Raw genomic sequence first — 20593 nt, 5'->3', positions numbered from 1 at the left:
TATGGGACAGACAGAGAGCCTTAAATTTGACTCGCTCTCTCACTGGGAGCCAGTGAAGATGCTTCAGAGCTGGTTTGGCCGAGGATCTAGCCGGAGTGTTGGTAAGAATCCGGGCTGCGGCGTTCTGGATCCTTTGCAGTTTGTTGAAGGTTGCTTCGGGGGCACCCAGATAGATGGCATTGCTGTAGTCCAGCCTCGAAAGGATGAGGCCTTGGATGAGCAATTTCTGGGAGACGGGAGGGAGCAGGGGCAGAATTTTCCTGATAGATCTAAGGAGCCCGAAGCAAGTCCCAGCTATTTTTTTGGCTTGGGTCTTGAAGGACAGGCCTTTTTCTAGCCAGATTCCCAGGCTCTTGATCTCAGTCTTGGGGACCGGGGGTTCACCCAGACAAGGGGGCCAGATGTTAAGGGGAAGGGAGAGCCCCTTTTGACCAAGGAGTAGGATATCTGTCTTAGACCCGTTGAGTTTCAGCGACAACTTATTCATCCAGCCCTGAATTTCGGAAAGGCAGCTATGGAGGTTAGATGGTTCATGGTTGGGATAAGATAGAGACACCACTAACTGAGTGTCATCCGTGTAGCTGATGATGTTCACTCCAAACGGGATGACCACCTCCTCCATTGGGGACATGTAGACATTAAATAATGTCGGGCTTAATGAGGAGCCCTGGGGCACTCCACATTGGAGGGGGGTTGCTGGGGAGCGGGTGTCGTTCTCCCAGACCTGGAAGGAGCGATGGTCTAGGAATGATGCGAACCAGGCCAAGGCAGTCCCCTCCACACCGATGTCTCTGAGTCGCTGGATTAGGACTCGGTGGTTAACAGTGTCGAAGGCCGCACTGAGGTCCAGGAGGATCACTGCCACTGATCCTCCTGCGTCCAGAATGCCTCTGGTCTCCTCCACTGCCACGAGCAGGGCGTTGTCCGTGCCCTGACCTGGGCGGAATCCGGTTTGCGAGCTTCTGAGCAAGTTGTTAGACTCCAGAAACTGCAAGAGCTTTTTATTGACTAATTTTTCAGGGATTTTACTGATTCCGGGGGGGAGGGAGATAGGCCCATTCACTTTCATACTATCTATCACCCTCCTGGTGATCCTTACCCCTTTATTGATGAACTTTCTGATTTGATGACACAAGCTCAACATCCAACTCAAAATAATCTCTTCCTTGGAGACCTTAACCTCCACTTGAATGACTCCAATGATCCCACTATCACCCTCTTCACCAACCTTCTCAAGATCAATGACCTCAAACAAATATGTCAGACCTCACCCACACCAAAGGAGCCATCCTGGATGCCATCATTACCAACAATGACTTGGCCTTCCTGACCAACATCATTCCCATTGACTGGCCCAAACACCACCTCATATTGTTCACCATTGCTATCACACCCCCTCCCCACCAAACAAACTAAAACCATGAATTTGACCAGAAATCAAAATTGTATCCCTCCTGATGAGCTTGAGTCCAAACTCCAAGCACCACTGTTCCTCATTCCTCCATCACAAAATGCAAAATAGCTTACTGAGCACTTTAATCAAGCGGTCACGGATGTCCTAGACCAATTGGCCCCTCCTAAACTTAAATCTCTAAGAGAGACGCTCATTAAGACTGATGGAAAGAACCTGGAGACAGCATCCCTCCCACTCTGACCTGACACTCCTCAGATCAGCTAGATCTACATGTAAAAAACACATTTTTAATGAAAAGGCTTCCTTCTTCCGCACGCAACGCGATCGGGCCAAAAACAGAGCTAGAGAACTGTTCAACATTATCTGTCACCAAACCTCCTCAGCTCCGCCTAACGAGATGGCCTCTACCACTAGATGTGGTGAAATTGCCCTCTTCTTCTCTGAAAAAAACACCAAAATAGATCAATCCTTCCGCGCAACGCTGATACCAACCAACCCCCTACTTACTCCTGACATCTCCCCTAAATTACACCCCACACTCCTGACCCCCCTGATGCCTCCTCTTACTCTCCCACTTCCTCACTTCACCCTAACCCCTCCTCTCACATTCCTTCTCCTATTACCACCCTAAACCACCCCTCACACCCTTCCACCACTACTCCTCTCGTACCCATGCACCAAAAATCACTACCAAAAAACAATGCCTCCAGGCAAAATTTCCTCCCTGTGACTGAGTGTGAAGTCCACAGCATCATTGCTAAACTAAAACCATCCTCCAAAACCAAAGACCCCCTCCCTTCTAACCTTGTCCAAGACCTGAAGCACATCATTATCCAATCCTGGACCACAATCATCAACACTTCCCTAGCTACTGGAAATGTCCCTAGATCCCTTCAACTGGGTCCAATATCCCCCATTATCAAAAACACTAATGCTGATCCTAATGACAATGACTTAAACAATCTCCGCCCCATCACTAACCTCCCCCTTCTTTCTATAGCCCTTGAAAAATGTGTCTTGCTCCAATTAGACAAACACATTGAACAATTTAATCTTCTGGACCCCTTACAATCTGGCTTCAGAAAAGGCTGCAGCACTGAACTGCCATACTTAACATTGTTGACGATATCCACCACTTCCATGATAATGGCGAGACCTGCCTACTTATCCTCCTTGATCTCTCCGCAGCTTTTGACACTGTTAACCACTGAGCCCTACTTAACCACATCAATGCTTATGACATTCATCGTCAATGCTGACATTTTTAAAATCCCATTGTTCATGACGAGCTGAGCTCGTCATGAGTGTATGGAGGTGTACATCATGACGAGCTCAGCTCGTCATGAGCGTCCAAGGAGTTAATGTTCGCAAAGATCGTTTCAGCCTCAATGGTACTACCCACAAATGGTTTGTCTCCTATCTTCAACATCAAACCCAGCAAATTAAAATTCAAGACTGTCCACCTAACCCACTCTGGTCTCCCTAGGAGTTCCCCAGGGTTCTATTCTCTCTTCCTCTCTCTTTAACCTCTTTATGGAACCCCTCACCCTCATTCTTAAACAAGTTGGTATCAACTACCACCTTTATGCTGACGACACCCACCTCTACTATGAGATGAAAACCCACGCTGACATAATTCACCTTAATAACACCCTCACTAAAATCCAATCCTAGTTCCACCATAATCATCTCAAACTAAACCTCAAAAAAACTGAAATCATTCTCTTCTCCACTAAAAACAACCCTCTCCCCATTCAAACCTGGATCCCTGATCTCAATGCCCTCAACTTCTCTCTCTCCTTGTCCAACTCAGTAAAATCTCTAGGTATCTCCATCGGTAACAGTCTCAACCTCAATGTCCACATCAAAAATGCGAAAGGAGCCCTCCTCACTCTCCTTTATCTCAAGAAAAGCAAACCTTTTCTCCCGACTGAAGACTTTAAATTAGTAGTTCAATCCCTGGTCCTTTTGTGAATTGATTATGGCAATGCCATCCTCACCTGAATCCCCAAGGTCCACCTAGCTTCACTGAAATCTGTACTTAATCTTGCAGTTAGGCTCATCACCTACTGTAAACGGTTCAACGACATTTCCCCAACCTACAAAACTCTCCAATGGCTCCCCATCGAAGGCAGATCTGCCTACAAAAACCCATGCATCACACATAAAGTCCTCCACCAAAATGCTCCCTCATACCTTGCCAATAAACTCTGCAAAGCGGGCAGCACACGACTTCTGAGAAGCACTAACGCTCTCCTCCTTGTCCCACCCCTTCTAAAAAAGAAGTCTACACAATCCCACTCCTTCTCCAGAAAGCGCTCTACATCTGGAACGCCCTTCCCAAGGACCTTCATTGTAACCCCTCCTACTCCAGATTTAAAAAAGACCTCAAAATGCACCTCCTCAACAAATATTGGGGGTCTCTACCTGCACCTTAAACTCGAGGTACTTAACTCTTTACTCTGTCTAGCTATTTACATGATTTGTATAATCTCAAACCTCTGTTTCTTCTGTTTTTTACCTGCTGGTATTCCATGATGTTGTTATTTTGTGTTACTGTTACTAGCTCAGTCGTATCAGTGCTCTGATATTTTGTTATTCTATGATGCTGTAATTTGTTTCTGACCGTAACTAGCTCTATCATGTAAAGCGCTCTGATACCTCCAGGTCCAGCAGCGCTATATAAAACCTCTAAAATAAATAAATAAATAAAATAACTGACTCTACAGCATCAACCCCTTGCAGTGGCCAGCAAAGTGATGCCCAACAGGATATTCACACTACAGCGACTACTGTCTGCTGTTCGCTCTACTTTCACAGCCATCCATGACACTCTCCTGCTCCTCAGAACTCGTTCTACCTCGAACTGAAGCGCTTTGGCTGGACAGGGAAGTTAACTCTTTCAGCTGGACTAACCTGGTCTCTGTACCCGGCCCTCCCTCCATCACAGTTGGCATGAACTTGGGACTTTCACTCGGTGTTGCATGACCAGATAGCTGTGAGTGGTGGTGTGTGCTATTTGGCACTATTTTCACTGACATCTTTAAAAATGTACAACTCCTGTTTTACAGATTGGATTTTTGTTGTTTTGGTATCACATAATATACTAAAATGTACACTATTTTTCTAAATTGGTGTAGGATTTTCCTCGTTTTGTGCCTTCACTTTATTACTATTTGAAGTGCTGCATAAATACTTTACACCTTGGCACCAAGGCAAGCCTGTCTGCTCTGTGCCAAGCTACAGGAGGGGTGAGCACACGTTAATTTGAGGTTTGCTTGTGACTTCGCCCTGACAAGGATTGTAGCTGCTGCTTGAGTTGAGTTTCACCCCCTCAATTAGTACTCCAATTTCTTACATTGCCTTTTTAGGTTTGGCTTGAGAGTGCAAATGGCAGTAATACTTACTGTTACCAATGCTTAACTATGCATATGGTGGGTTTTGACTCTGCCCAGGGGAATATTTCTATCTCACTTCATGCTATTGACTGCTTGGTGTATCCTTTCACCTCCTATTGAATGCTTGCATTGCAATACATGAGAGCCTATTTTACATATAGAAAGTGTACTGAGTTAATATGCATTACGGGCCAGATGTACGACCCTTTTTTGTGGCAGCAAACGGGAGATCCTCCAGGGGCAAAAAATGGCAACAGCATGTACAAATGCTATTTTGCTAGTCAATGACTCGCAAATTAGCATTTGCAACTATCGCTATTAGAAAGGGGCGTCCCTTCCTAATAGCGAGTCAACATGCTATGTACTAATGTTTTGCGACCACATTTGCAGCCGCAAACACTCTATAATTACAACCTACTTCAAGTAATTTTTTTAAATGCATCCCTTTTCACTATAAAAAAAAAGCTGCTTTATTTTCGAGCAGTCTCAGACATGGCGTTCTGCTGAGTACAGCAGGGCACCATCCCTGGTAGGGCCAGCAATTCCCAACGGACTCACAAATTGTGAGAGGCTCATTAATATTCATGAGCCTCGCAGTTTGCGACCCCTTTGGGAATTGCAAACAGTGTTAAGCACACTATTGTACATGCCAAATAGCTCTTCGCAAATTGAGAGTCGCATATGCAATGCAATTTGCGAGGTGCTATTTGGCAGGTTGTACATCTGGCCCTACATACTTTATTTCATAGATGCGTTATATGCTGAAAACAATTGATATTTAGTTTTGTTATGTCACTAAAGCCGGATTGATAAACGTGAAATTTGAAATTGGATACACAAATCTGTCTGCTCTTTCAATTATGTAATCATTTAAAGGTTAAAAGGGATACATGACCTAGAAAAATCATACAATCTCAAGTACTACCTTATTTTGGAGGTGGACACAATAACTGTGTTTGTGACTGCAAAAAGAGTTTTTCATATGTACGAAACACATTTTAGAAGTCAGTAATCTTTCACCAACTCATAAAATAGGACTGCGAATGGTTACTGATGTGAAATTTGAAGGGTTATGTTATCAGTGTCCCTTTAAAATAACAAATAGGTGCTATGGTATCTAAGGTTTAAAAAACAAAATTCTGGTCACACAACATTGTAAAGTTACAGACTCTCAAGCTGGAGTGGTAACAAAGTTGCAAAATGATAGAAGTCCTCTTTAGATCCTTTGGGAATTGCGAAAACAGTTCCTGGAGGAGTGGATGGTGGTGACCAGCAAACTCTGAACATTTGTATTTTAATAAAACTTCTTTAAAAAGCCGGCCTGTTTCCTTTAAGGAAAAGGGCTGCTTTTACTAAGTTTAACTGTTAACATTAATACATTCTTTACTGGAGAACAGCACCAGGAGTAGTCAATAGACTCATATGTAGCAGCTTTACACACTTTAGCCGCAGACTGTTAATTTGAGGATTTTACTGGCCAGTTAATCAGAGACTAAATAGTTGTCATATGTGAGGACAAAAAAAGAACAGGAGAAGTTGCTAACGCTAAAGAATCAATCCTTAATGGAAACTATTGATATCGTAAAAAGCATTGAGATTTCTCACAAGGTGTCCAGAGAATTGGTTGACAACGAGAGTGTTGGGGTGCATGCAGTTTCTGGCAATAGGATAAATGATCAGAGCAATGCTAGAACATCATCTCAAAAGAAGAAGGTTGATTTTACCAAAGGAGATAAAAGTCAGTTTTTCAGACAAACAACATCCGTTTTAGATGTATGTTTCCTCAACATTATTCCATGGGGTGAACTTGTCCCCCAAAAATTCATCTTGCAAGAATTGTGGGAAGGTCTGCCACTCTATCAAAGTGTGTCAATCCAAGAGAAACAGGGTGAATGCTTTGTTTGATTGTGACATTATGGATGGTATGTTTGATGCATTGGAAAAGACAAAAGATTTAGTATTGGTGATAATTAATGAAGATGAGTATGATTGCATTGACCCTTAACCAGACATATGCGTGGATCGCAAAGTTTTGAAATTGCCAGTCCATTAAGGTGCAAAGATGACTATTGTCACAGAGATGTTGTTCAAGAGTAAGTGGGCAGACAAAGAACTTATGACATCTGATATATGCCACGTATCTTATGATGGAAAGGAAACCGATTTGGTAGAGTATTTTGAGAGCACATTACAGTTCAAGGGCAAGATCATATTTTGCAACATCTATGTCACGAGGAAAGGACTCAATATTTTTGGGGTGCTATCACCAAGGTTTATTTGGTATCACTTGGAGGCCAGTAAAGGAAGTCCAAGTTATGCTAGTAAGGGAAAATGATGCAGTCATTCACAATGAATGGATCGCTAAGTTTCCCAAAGTTTTTGATGGGAAATTGGGAAGATTTAATTGTTTTCAGCATATAAAAAATGTGTGGTACCAATCAAACACAAACTGAGGAATGAACCATTTTAATTGGAAATGGGTTGGCAAACATTTTTGAGAAAATGTGCACCAAAAGAGTGATTGAACCCTTAGAATCTTAGCTATAGTTATCTCCTTTAGTCATTGCCAAGAGGAAAACAGGGGATTAAAGGGTCTGCATTGATCTACGAAGCTTGAACAGAAAAATGTGGATGGATCCTCATCCTTTGCAATGGATTGATGATATTCTAACAAGTTTTGCAGGAGCAAGCATTTTTAGTATTATCGATTTGGCATTCGCCTACCATCAGGTGGAGTTAGAACAATCTTGAAGATTTCTGACTGCTTTAATTTCTCCTGTAGGTACGTTTCAGTTGAAGAGGATGCTATTCGGTTAGGTATCTGCGGCTTCCAATGAATCATGGAATCAGTTTTAAAAGGGATCCTTTGGGTGGTTGCATTCCAAGATGATATCCTTATAGCAACTAGGAACATTCAGGAGCATAATGAAATAACGCGGACAGCATTAGAGAAACTGGAACAGACAGGTATTGTTGCCAACTTGAAGTAGTGTGAGTTTGCCAAACCAAGCATAAAGTATTTAGGTCATGTGCTTTCAGAGCATGGGGTGGAGCCATGTCCAGGTTTGATGGATGCAATTGTAAATAATCCTGTACCAGGGAATAAAGAACACGTTTCCTGGTTTTTGTGAAATTTGTGAATACTATGCTAAATTTAAACAGAGAATTTGAGAGGGTTGAGAGGTTGTTTGCCACAAAGTATCAAGCAGTTTTGATCATATTGAAAGAGAAATGAGTCTGCAAGAATTTTGGCACCATGTGAAGCTACAAGTCAGTGTTTGATCACAGTTGATGTAAGCAGCAGTGGCTTAGGGGCAACCTTGTCACAAGTATCTCTCCAGGTTAAGAAAAAAGTGGGAATTGCTTCCAGGCCACAGTGGGACAATGAAAACCTATTTTTTGTGATCAAGAAAGAATAGTGCAAAACCAAAGGGGACTATGGACAGATAGTTGAAGAATGCAGGCACTCACCCCCAGTCAACTGATCTGAAGAAAGAATAGTTGGCTTGTTGTTGGGCAGTTGAGCCTTTCAGCTCTTTTGTTTGGGGAAGTAAATTTCTGCTATTGACTTATCGCAAACTGTTGGTGAGCATTTTGAGTGGGGACGTGATCAGGGATCTTACTCATAAATAGCCAGAGTGCGAAGCTTTTGCAATACAATTTTGATATGTAATATAACCCAGGTGGCAGAAACATTAGGATGGATTATCTGTCAAAGTCACCTTCGATGATTGAATTGTCTGACACGCAGGAAAAAGATGAAAAATGTATTACAGCCGCTATCAATGTATGCAATGAGGGCACGTTTGATAAAAAATTAATGCAATGACTGCTTGGAGAAGGAGGAGGATTTGAAAGTGCTTCAAAAGTATATTGTTGAGGTGTGGCCAAAAGAAAAACCTTTGCAGTCAAGTTTACTACTTTATTTTAAAATTGCTGGTGAATTGGAAGTATAGAAAGATAAAATAATCCTGAAGCGTTACAAATTTATACTTCACACTTCCGTAAGTGTTAGAAACATACGTGCTGGGCAGAAGGGTCATATGGGGCAGACAGTCACCAAGAAAACAGTACTGATGAATATACAATTGTATATTCTGCATTGCTAAATGGAAAGTACATAGGACTTTATTGTAGAAATCCATGTAGAATGGCTTACTAAATTTTGGGCCAAAAAACAAGTTCTGCAAGGTGTGAGATCCGGCAAAGAATGGGTTTCCCAAGAGTAATGTAATGCATGTCTTATAATTCTATGTAATGTTCTCATATTCACAGGTGCAGTACCGCATGCTCCTTGAAATGATTGTTGTATTGGGAGTCGGTGGAACAGGCCAATTTGGCTTTCAAATTTCAGTTCTCAACTCTCCTTCTCCGGTCAGTATAAGCTCCACAAAGACTTTGGTTTTACAATATTTGGGGTTATGTTTGAGGTGTTACCCAGATCCCATCTTTTGGTGCGATCTTTAGAGCACAGTACTCAGTCTGACATGACTCTCTCAAATTGCTCTCCAACAAGAACATTCACCATCACCTTTAGTATATATTTTTGTAGAAAACATTATTCTTAGATAGAGTCCATGCCAGATTTATATGATAATGATATCCAAGTACACAATTAAAAATTACAATTCTATCTATCTATCTATCTATCTATCTATCTATCTATCTATCTATCTATCTATCTATCTATCTATCTATCTATATTATATATATCAACATGTGCACTGAGGACATTTGTGTAATGTTAAAAAAGTATTTAAAAACGGTACTTATACATTAGAAATGTGTACTATTTTCATATAGTTTTTAACAATAATTTATACAAAGAAAATCTATATAAATAGGAAATATATTATTTAACTTACTAATAAATATGTAATATTTATTTAACTTTGTTCATGTTTTAACTATTTTAAATAATTCAATTGAATGTAAAAAAAATCCTATTGGGTTTTATTTTAAGTCTTTGCCTCTGTTATTTTTTATGGGAGAGTGTTGCAGTATGTGGCAGATGTGTTTAAGGATACAGCAAGTCTGTGGGCAAATCCTTTAGGGTCCATCGCTTCTCTCCGATCTGGTGCAGTAATAATTCATATGTATTTCCATTATAATACATTTCCAACAGAAATGCTATTACCATTTGCGACCCAACCGATCCAGCACTCATAGACATCAAGTCATCAAAATCTCAGGGGTGGCAGAGGTGTCATCACACACCCCTTGACATCAATGACATCACAGTTACGGACAGTAGGAGCAAGGGCTACTCTCTATGGGTCCGATTATGACATTTCAGCAGAGCAGTGGCACGGCCATTCAAACCGCCGCGCCACATCTTCTCCGAATTTCACCACTTTCCACCTGCAAGATTACTACTTTCAGTGGTCTGGTGAGCGGGCATTGTGGCGGTTCCCACTGCGGGGCCCTTTCAAAGGGGGCAGCGCCTCACAAGTTTCATGCACGGCATGGACTCGTAGTTCCATGCTGTGCAGGTACCTATGTGCATGCACACAGGGGGGCACATTTCTATGCCCCCCTGTGTGCATTCACATATGTTTGAGACAGAGGGGTCCTGTGACTGTAGTGCTGGGCTCTCAAAGTGTTCACAATGTGAGGAATAATAACAAAGTGTGCCCGGCTCTTAATATGGTCAACGGACCTTCAGTATGTGTAAAGAATACTCCGTCGCCTTTGCAACAGAATATCCTTTCTACCGTACTGTAACTCAGGCCCTTAGTGTGTTTGTTGCAGTGTTGAAATTTCGACCCTTTAGGATTTTTGTGAGGGCAATACCACTTGGACATAATTGATTAAAATGGTTCTTGAGCACTGTGCCTGAAGTATTGGGGTCTGTAGTTTGGAGGGCAAGAGTTACTCCCATCCAGGACAGTGACAGCCCATGCTGATGGGCTCAGACCTCTTTAACTCATCAAAACAGACCAGCAGATTTACCTCAGCTACCTGTCAAAACCCCACCACTCTACCTTGATGGGAATACAGTTTCTTAATTATTTTCCAAACTACAGACTCCAATACAATTGTACCACAATACCGAATAAAGACAAATGTTCCAACTGTGAACATATGGAAATAAGAACTAAATTCAAACCATGTGATAACAATGGAGAGGCAAGGTCACATGTTAAAGAGTTCCAACAAGTCACAATTCATAACAAAATGGTGGAGAAGAAGAATGAGAGGACAATAGAAGTCAGCGCTGAAGAGCAGGAAAGACAGGGGAGAGGAAGTGAAGGTGGCATCACCATGAGTCTTAGTAGCTGGACTCAGATCTTTCTTGCAGAAGATTTGAACTCATCATAATTTTATCTGGAGTTATCAAAGACCTAGGGCCTGATTCAAAAAGTGCCTCCATACCTGTAGGGAAGGTTTCCCATTCGTGGCGGGGGCCCTGTACTCATGGCAGGTTCTCTGTTCTGCAGTTACCCATTGCGGAGGTCCCTCCAGAAGTGAGGGGCTCCCACCATGAGTGCTGGGCTTCCGCAACAAATATGGCAGTTCTTTGTGAATCCACCTTTGACAGTAAGCGGAGTAGTATTCAGGGATAACAGTAGACAGCAAGGATTTAGACTGTGCTTTGAATGCTAACCCTAAAGTCATTACATTACATACGCTATTATGATATTGCCAGTGGTGGGGGAGTGAGTGCATACTGTCAGGAGGAAAAGCACACTGAGAACCTTTCAGATAACAGAATTGATTTTCAAACCACTTGGGTAGTTATTTAAAAATCCAGATAGAACATTTCAGGTTATTTCGTGCATCTGTCATACATGGTTCATTTATATTTGAGCTCCAGGATCTCACACAGTTTCAACAAACCATATAGAGTTATGTGGAGGATGTCAAAAGGTATGCTGTATGTCATATTAGCAATGGTGAATTGGAATACAAATTATAAAATATTAAAAGAGTTATTTCTTGTTGTAGATATCAAATCATCTGCAGTGCAGCTTGAGTCAGGCAGTAAGAACAGGCTTTCCCTGGGTCTACTGTTGACCAGCATTAACAGCCTTTTCATGGTTGTCAGTGGGTTCAGGGAAGTGTAGATATTAGCATAGTTGCTTCTGAATCTGGATTACTAGGTTAGTGGAAATCTGACACAGCACTCCACACTATTTTTGAGTCTTCAGATTAGTTAAAATTAACTATGTTAAAGTAACAAAAATACATACAATTAATGAAAGTTCTGAAATGTATATAAATTAGAACATAACCTTAACTACTATTATAATTATCATACAATTTCCCAAAATATTTTAATAAAACAATATGAAGGCATTGACTGTGAAGGGCAGTGTTCAGTGCAAAGCGCTAAATGCAGGTGCCGCAGTTGCCGATGATGGAAGCACGAGAACAACAGATACAATTATGAAGGTACCTTGTCTGAGTACATAGGGGGTTGATTACGAGTCTGGCGTTCTTTGACCACCAGACTCGCGGTGGCGGTTCTGTGGCCGCCGTATTCCGATGCAGCCAATAGGACTGCCACCGCTGTGCCAGCCACGCCAGGGAACCGCGGTCCCCTGGTGGTGGTTCAGTGGACAGGGGTATCCAGCAATCCACCAAGCATATTTCGAGTTTCCCCACTACCAGCCTTCTCATGGTGGTGAGCCCGCCATGAAAAGGCCAACAGAGTGGAAACTTGAAGGACTGGGTTTTGCTAAGACCCAGCGGTGCCAGGGATAACACCCACCAGCTTAGAGAACACCATCCTCTAAAACCGTCCGCGACGTTTTTGACGCACTTCGTTCTGGGTAGCAGTAGTCAATCCCCAGGAGTTCCCAGGAACCGACGGCCTTCGACCTAGTGTCAAGACCTACTAACCAGAAGGAAGTACCCGCGCGGCCTTACGGTCCACCCGGATGTAAGGTATTTTCAATTTACAAATATATATACAAAATCTCCTAGCTGTGGAAGCAAAACACATATATGGAAACAAACTCACAATATTACAAAAATCACAATTATACGAATGTGTTCAGACTGAATGGTGTCAATGGGGTAACGTAGATATCAAAGGGAAAGCAAAAGGTTTTATTAGTCTCTGGTATTGGATCGCAGAAAGTAGCGGCTTTTCCCAGGACGTGTCTGTTCGTCAAACAACTGATCCGATGGTGGGACAGAGTTCTGCTGATCAGTCAATTGTTCAGATCTTGAGCTTTTCGATGGCAAGTGTTCAACAATGTCGTTCTGCTGCACTGAGGGCTCTCCAACAGGCTGAGCGTCGCTGAAAGGGACGAAAGTCTGCACAGTTTTCATTTCGGATGAAGCAATGCCCTTCCTCACCCACGAGTCTGCTGATAAAGGTATAGGTACCTTTTTAGTATGGGTGGCGTCCACCCAATTTTTCCGACCTTCCAAACGAACAGCAGTCCTCGTGGCAAGTAGCACTTGGTAGGGTCCAGTAAAGCGGGGTTCAAGATTACGCTTTCGTCCGAAGTTCCGCGTTACCACCCAGTCTCCGGGCTGGAGCTGGTGGCCTGGACCCTCCGTCTGCGTCGGCAGTGCTTCAAAGACCTGTTGGTGAATTAACCTCAGTTTAGCAGTCAGATCATGGAGATAATCGATCAACATTGGGTACTCAAGATCGGAAAACACACCAGGCCTAGGGACCCCCCAAACATTTGCAGGACGGCCGAACACTATTTCGTAGGGGCTAAGCCCTACTCGGGAGTGTACAGTCGCCCTAGTTGAGCTAGAGGCAAAGCATCAGGCCACGAAAGACCAGTCGTAGCCTGAATCTTCGCTAACTTCAATTTAAGGGTGCCATTATACCCTTCAACCAAACCTGCTGACTGGGGATGATTGGCGCTATGGAATTTTTGAGTAATTCCAAGGCCCTTACACACACTCCTCATCACACTCCCCACAAACTCACTTCCGTTATCAGACCATACAATCCGTGGCATTCCATACCGAGGGAAATATTCCTTCAGTAGGATTTTCGCAGTGGACAGAGCAGTGTTATCTTTGAGAGGGTAGGCTTCAATCCATCGGGAGAATGCGCAAACCACAACTAAAACGTATTTCAGGTTATTGCATCGCTCCATATGGATGAAGTCTAGCTGAATTACTTCAAAGGGACATGAAGGGGGAGCAAAATGGCCAGGAGGTGTAGGGGTTCCTTTACCAGGGTTGTACATCATACATATCATACAATTCTTAACCAATCTCTCAGCACTCCTTGTAATACCATCATTCTTCCATACCGGGGACAACAACTTGCAGATACCTTTCGCACTAATATGTGCCAAGCCGTGTGCCATCGTCACAACCGCTAGTACATACGCATCTGGCAACATCCATCTCTTATGCTCCGACAAATCGATCCAACAGCCATTCGCATCCAACTTTCCCGTACTCTCTTTCCACTTCGTCTTTTCAGTCTTGGTGGCCTCGTTCTGAATCGCTTTCACACTCTCAATAGTGTCCTCACACATACCAGTTTCTGTAGGCCACCTAACCGAACTCATCACATACATCCTCGTGATAAGGTTCCGGGCAGTCTCCTTAGCAGTCTCATCCGCAAACGCATTTCCACGACCAACATCATCTGTCACCTTTCGGTGCGCACTACATTTAACAATCGCCACTTGCTCGGGCAAAGTAAGTGCATCCAAGAGATCATTCACAAGCTGTCCATGCTGAATCTTAGTGCCATGCGACGTCATAAAACCTCTCTCTCGCCACAATCGTCCAAAACTATGCGTGACGCCAAAAGCATATTGGCTGTCGGTAAACACATTCACCCGTTTCCCTTTCGACAACACACATGCTCTAGTCAAAGCAATCAGCTCTGCCGCCTGAGCAGAATTCTGATTCAATCTCGCAGTTTCCACAACCGTACTCAATGTCACCACAGCATACGCAGTCGTTACATCACCATTCGGCAACTTAAAACACGACCCATCCACATACAAAGTCCCGTCGGGATCTTCCAATGGTGTATTTTTCAGGTCCACACGACCTTTGGTTTCTTCCTCCGTTCGTAAGTAGCAGTCATGAGCTGCTACTTCGTCTGATTCCATACTGATTGGCAACAAAGTCGCCGGGTTCAGGACATTACAGCGTTTTATTTGAATGTGACTTGCCAACAGCGTCAACTCATAACCAGACAACCTTGCACTCGTCAAGTGCTGAGTTTTCGTACGATTCAAGAGAGTGTCAACTGCATGCGGAACCATCACCGTAAGCATATTATCCATGACCAATCCTGCAGATTGTCGGATGGACACCGCAGCTGCCGCTGTTGCCCTCAGACAACTCGGCAATGCTCTAGCTACTGGGTCCAAGGTCGAGGAAAAATATGCACATGGACGCTGCTTACCAGCGAATTGCTGCGTCAAAACACTCAACGCACAACCTTCCCTCTCGTGAACGTATAGTGTAAACGGCTTACTGTAGTCAGGGGTACCTAACACAGGAGCCGAACACAACGCGTCACGCAGTTCAGAAAAACTTTTCTGACATTCTTCCGTCCATGGCAAAGGAGTTGGAACATCCTTGCACGTAAGAGCCACCAATGGTTTCGCTAGCAATGAGTAGTTTGGAATCCATTGCCTGCAGTATGACGTGATACCTAAAAAGGCATGCACATCTCTCTGAGTTGTTGGCACAGTCATCCGAGCAATTGCTGCAATTCTCTCTGGGGTCAACCTTCTTCCCTCCTTTGACAATAAGTGACCTAGATAGGTTACTTCTTGGCAACAATATTGCAGTTTAGAAGGTGACACCTTGTGATGTAAGTCACAGAGATGTTGCAACAACGACACCGTAGCAAGTTTGCAAATGTCCTGAGTATCTGCAGCCACCAATAAGTCATTGACATATTGGATTAAGGCCGCACCGGCCGGTAACACAAACGCATCAAGTTGGCTCTTCAAAGCTTGACTGTATATCGATGGACTCTCACAGTAGCCCTGGGGAGCACGTTTAAACCTAAAGCTGCGGCCACCAAGAGAGAAACCGAAAAGGTCTCTACTCTCCTCAGCAATCGGAATGCTGAAAAACGCATTTTTCAGATCGATCACTGAGAACCAAGATGCAGAGGCTGGAATCAGAGTTAGTAGAGCCGTAATGTCAGGCACCACAGGGAACTGAGGAATCACAATTTTATTCACCTCCCGCAAATCAATAACAAAACGATAAACAGGAGGCTTAGATGGATCAGTACGCTTCAGAATGGGCAATACAGGACTATTGCACACGTTTCCCCGTGTCTCTTCAATGACGTCTTTCTCAATCAAATCGTAGATGATTGCCAACAGCGCCCGTTCACCATCAAGGGAGATACTATACTGGGGAATACGTGGCAAACGCACATTAGATTTCAAGTGAACAACATAAGGGGAGATGTCAAGCAGGCCCACGTCATTGGGACCCGTCGCCCACAAAGATGCAGGAAGAGAACTCAATTCCGGTGGAAGCTTATCGATGGATAAGTACATAGGAGAGACAACTCTCTCACCCAACGTAAGCTTTACTCCCGCAGGAGAACAATACAAAGTCGCATACAGACGTTTCAGCAAATCCAGGCCCAAAAGATTTTCACCACAACCAGTAGTCAAAATCAGCGGAGCTTCCAGCTCACGAGGCCCAATTGTAAGGGGCAAGGGGCACGAAACCGGATTGCTAACAGGGGCGCCAGAGAATCCAACGGAAACATTTGTTAAGCCAGACAAAGGTGCGCCAGGGAGTTTCGAATGCATGATGGAACTTTTCGCTGCACCAGTGTCCAACAGAAAAGGCTCAACGACGCCCGAGGTGGCAACTGCGACGTAAGGCCCTCTCTGATCGACCGGAACTGATACTACTCCCTCTCTTTGTCTATGGCTGTCCTAGTAATTAGCATCGTCGATGTTGTGATCGACGTAATAATCGTCTACATTATACTGAGCAGATCTGCTTTGTGATGATCCACGCTGAACAAAACAGTTCTTAGAATCGGAAGAATTATTGGAACGATCAGTTTGAACACCACGACCTCTACCACGTGATGCTTGTTGGGGGCCGCTACGACCTCCTCTAGATGAATTACCACTGTTTCGATCACGTAAGACTGGACAATCGAATTTCAGATGACCCTCGTTCCTACAATAGGCACACTGATTGTACCCCAATGAAGATCTGTCAAAAGAGGAGTCATTTCGGGATTGTGACCTATTCGACTGAGACTGCGATCTATTCCGTTGTTGCGAATCGTTCTGATTCGAACGTGGAGGATACGCTTGCTGCAACAGCACTTTCGTTTTGAGCTCTTTCGTCTTTTTATCAGCACGATCATTTTCTTCTTTTTCTCTGTTCTCATAATATTGGGCCGTAGCCAATATTTGAGCAGAAGTAGAAACAGCCCACGCACTCTCAGAATTTCTCAATTTGTTGCTTAAGTCCGGTAACAAATTAGACACAAATTCGTCCACGAACAACCTCTGACCTCCCTCAGTACCCATATCCTGACCACTATGATCGATGAATGCCTCCTCAAATCTCGTAAAGAAATCAGAGACGCTCTCATCCTTCTTTTGTTTGCAAGCAGACAACTTGTCCCAATTCACCTTCATAGCTGGCATAAGCGTCTTCATAAGAGTGATAATTCTCTGAGGAAGATCCGTAATTAACTGTTCAGGCTTAGCTCCACCAATTTGACGGGTGTCTGCTGCCACAAGAGCAGGCCAGTCACCACCTAGCTTGTTTGCATGATTTTCCTGACGAATCTTCGCCCATACCGGTTGCCGTACGACATTACCAAACAGCATATCGATATCGGCAAGATTCATTATCGTAGCATCCACCAGCTGCGATAATTCTTTATAGTACCCTGCAGGATTTTTGTGAGGGTCAGGCAAAGATTGTTTTACCTGCAAAACTTCCGATCGTTTCCACGGAAGATGTATCCATACTCTCTGAAAGTGCGGCAGGACGATAGGAACGGCATTAGCGTCACCTGGCATCCACACTGGTGGAACTTCACGCATGGGGTACTGACCAGGCGCTTCCAGCGGTCCCTCAATATCTTCTACAAACAAGGCTCGAGGCATTATAGAAGGACGAAAAGACAGCAACTGCTCGACAGCACGTCGAACATTGCTACCCACTACCATTCCGCTCGAAAACTGAAGCTGGAGGTTAGTTAGAGCAGACATCGTTTCTTCAGATGCATCAACTGATATTTGGTCTCGCAAAACCTTGCACATTTCCTCAAACACGAACCTCTGAGTCGGTATATTGAACTGAGAGAACGTTTCAATCACCGCACATGGTGGATTCCTAAGGGGATATTTCATCCAAGCCATCGCCATATTATATAAACAGTCACGTTCCCTACTACCGGGAAGCTGACTTCGTCTCTGGGGACCATCGGAACCAGCGGACTCAAGAATCGGTCCAAGAGAATTGAAGAAGTAAGCAGCAACAGAAGGGACACGACTTCCAGTAGACGGGGTAGTAGAGTAACCCAATGGGGTAACAAGAGAAGCGTCAGAAACAGAGGGAACAGCAGGAGAAACCAGAACAGTAGAGGCAGCGGGAGCAGGAGTATGAGGAAGTACAAGCGGAGGAGCAGTAGGGACGGAAGCAGGTAGAGGATCAGGAACAACTGGAAGTACAGGAACAGGGACAGGTTGGGGAACAGGGACAGGGGGAACCACAGGAGCTGCGGTACCCTGTACATACGGAGGTGGTGACTTCATGAGATAAGACATTAAAGGGTCCTCTGTAACCTCCTCCTTCTTATCCGTATCTGCTGGTAAAGCGGGATAGCACTTATCTATAGACATGTGCTGCAATCTATCGAAAACTTCCTTTTCCTTTTCCTCCTTATCTCGCCGGAACTGCTCTGCGTTTCTTACCGTAGTAACAATTCCTTCTCTCTTATTACGTTTAATTTCCTTGATTTCTTTCTGTTTGGCTTCTTTACGCCACAACCGAAAGGAATCAAACATGATTTTCTCTGAAACAATTTGGCTTCAAGATTGTCTAGAATCGGGGTCTCAAAACTACCATGAGGTGGCCAACTAAGGGCACCATCCTTTTTAGTATAGCGAACCCAACACTCATTGAATGTAATTGGACCTAACCCGTGCTTACTGTACAGTTCATAATTTGGAGTTCCAATCGGAGGTATCGGACGCGAGTCCTCCAATCGGGAATCCGCACCACAACTCCTAAAACAACTGAACAAAGTACTACGGCTAGGCATCGTGCACACTAACCGAGTTTCACAAACGTCAAGGGTTATAGGATCACAATATCCCTACAAAGAGCAAAACCCTCGGTTTTTGGCGACTGCAGACGTCAAATATCACAACAAAGAACAAAGTACTAAGAACCACAAATGCAATGGAATCATGCAACAACTAAGCACCCACAACAAAGGACTCTGGGAGCGACCCACAAATACTTAACTCAAAGATCGATGGCGTCACCAGGAAGGCCTGTCTATCGTCTCGCTGTACCAAGGTCTACGCCAGGTGCCAAAACAGGTCTACAGTCAGGGCAGCAGTCCGTCGCAGCCGTCAGGAGGCAGGGATCTTCGCGGGAAAAGTCGTCGGGCCACTTGTTTCGACAACAGGATTGATGAAGCGGGGTGCACCTTCCCTCGGAGATTTCACACGAAGTTCCTCACGATCGTCGGGCTTTGGACCGGTACCACTGATGCAGTCCCACGTTGGGCGCCAACTGAAGGACTGGGTTTTGCTAAGACCCAGCGGTGCCAGGGATAACACCTAAAACCTTCGTGGGTAACCTGTTCCGGCGTACAAATGACAGAGACACAGGACACTTCCTTCGGCGTCAAAGATTCGAGGTTTATTACTGCAGGGAACACAGAAGTCACAAGAAGTACAGCATGTGTAGGTTCGTGGAGTCTGATTCAACTTGCCTCTGTGGGTCGCTCCTTTTTATACAGTTTTCACACATAAGATAACACGGTACACAAAGGTTTATAACTCGGTTCCCGTCGTAAAAACCATAAGGGGTTACTTTCATGTATTCAAGGCCCGGAACATAAGTACAGAAACGTTTGGAAGTTCCCAACTGTAAAAGCCCATCTTCCCACCATTAGTACATTCCAATCAGCAGTAAACAAATCAAGGAAGGGACAGAAACAGGTGCAGAGGAAGACAGAAACAGTGGGGAGATCGGAAAGGGTGTAAAAAGGGGTGGTATCGGGAAACACGAGCTGCAGGCATCAAAGGGGACGTGCTTAATAGATGCACAACTAAGACAATAGAGCGGCACGGCAAGATGAGCCTCGAGCGGGGCCATCTGCCTTACAGTGCCATCCCCCTCATCATATTTGATATTTGTGGGGTATTTATAGAGCGCGACGTTCGCTCCGAAGGGAGCATCTTGGCGCTAGTGAATAAGAGAAAGCTGGTCCAGGAGGAGTTTAGATAGGAGGAAATTAGATGGAAGCCTTAGAGTGTTCATCCGGGAGATTGAAAATCCATGTTTTCAGGAGCTTTCTGAAGGGTTTTTCCTGGGTTTGATGTCTGAGGGTTTTGGGTAGTTTGTTCCAAGCTTTGGTAGCAAGGAAGCTGAGGGTTTTTGCGCCTTTCGTTTTCAGGTTGTATTTAGGAAGAATGATAAGATTGTCATTGCTTGAACGAAGGTGACGGCTGGGCAAATAGTGGGGAAAACGTCTTGTGAGGTATTTGGGGCCTGTTTTATTGTATGCACGAAAAGCCAAGATCAGGATTTTGAAAAGAATCCTTTTGTGGAGGGGAAGCCAATGAAGCGAACGGAGAGCTGCAGAAATAGA

The 20593-nt window shown here is 44.1% G+C and overlaps 1 protein-coding gene across 1 annotated transcript in view; it reads left to right on the top strand.

Moving 5' to 3' along the window:
• Positions 1-20593, top strand: part of LOC147679025 (solute carrier family 2, facilitated glucose transporter member 11-like) — a 617202-nt gene that overhangs the window by 219937 nt on the left and 376672 nt on the right. The window contains exon 2 of the mRNA XM_086944708.1: positions 9088-9186. Coding sequence (XP_086800834.1) covers positions 9088-9186 — 99 coding nt within the window. The remainder of the gene's footprint in view (positions 1-9087; positions 9187-20593) is intronic.

The sequence above is a fragment of the Lissotriton vulgaris genome, chromosome 11, assembly GCF_964263255.1.
Source record: "Lissotriton vulgaris chromosome 11, aLisVul1.2, whole genome shotgun sequence".
In the NCBI taxonomy this organism is placed as follows: Eukaryota; Metazoa; Chordata; class Amphibia; order Caudata; family Salamandridae; genus Lissotriton; species Lissotriton vulgaris.
The sequence above is the reverse complement of the archived record's forward strand: the minus strand, read 5'-3'. Positions and strand labels throughout refer to the sequence as shown.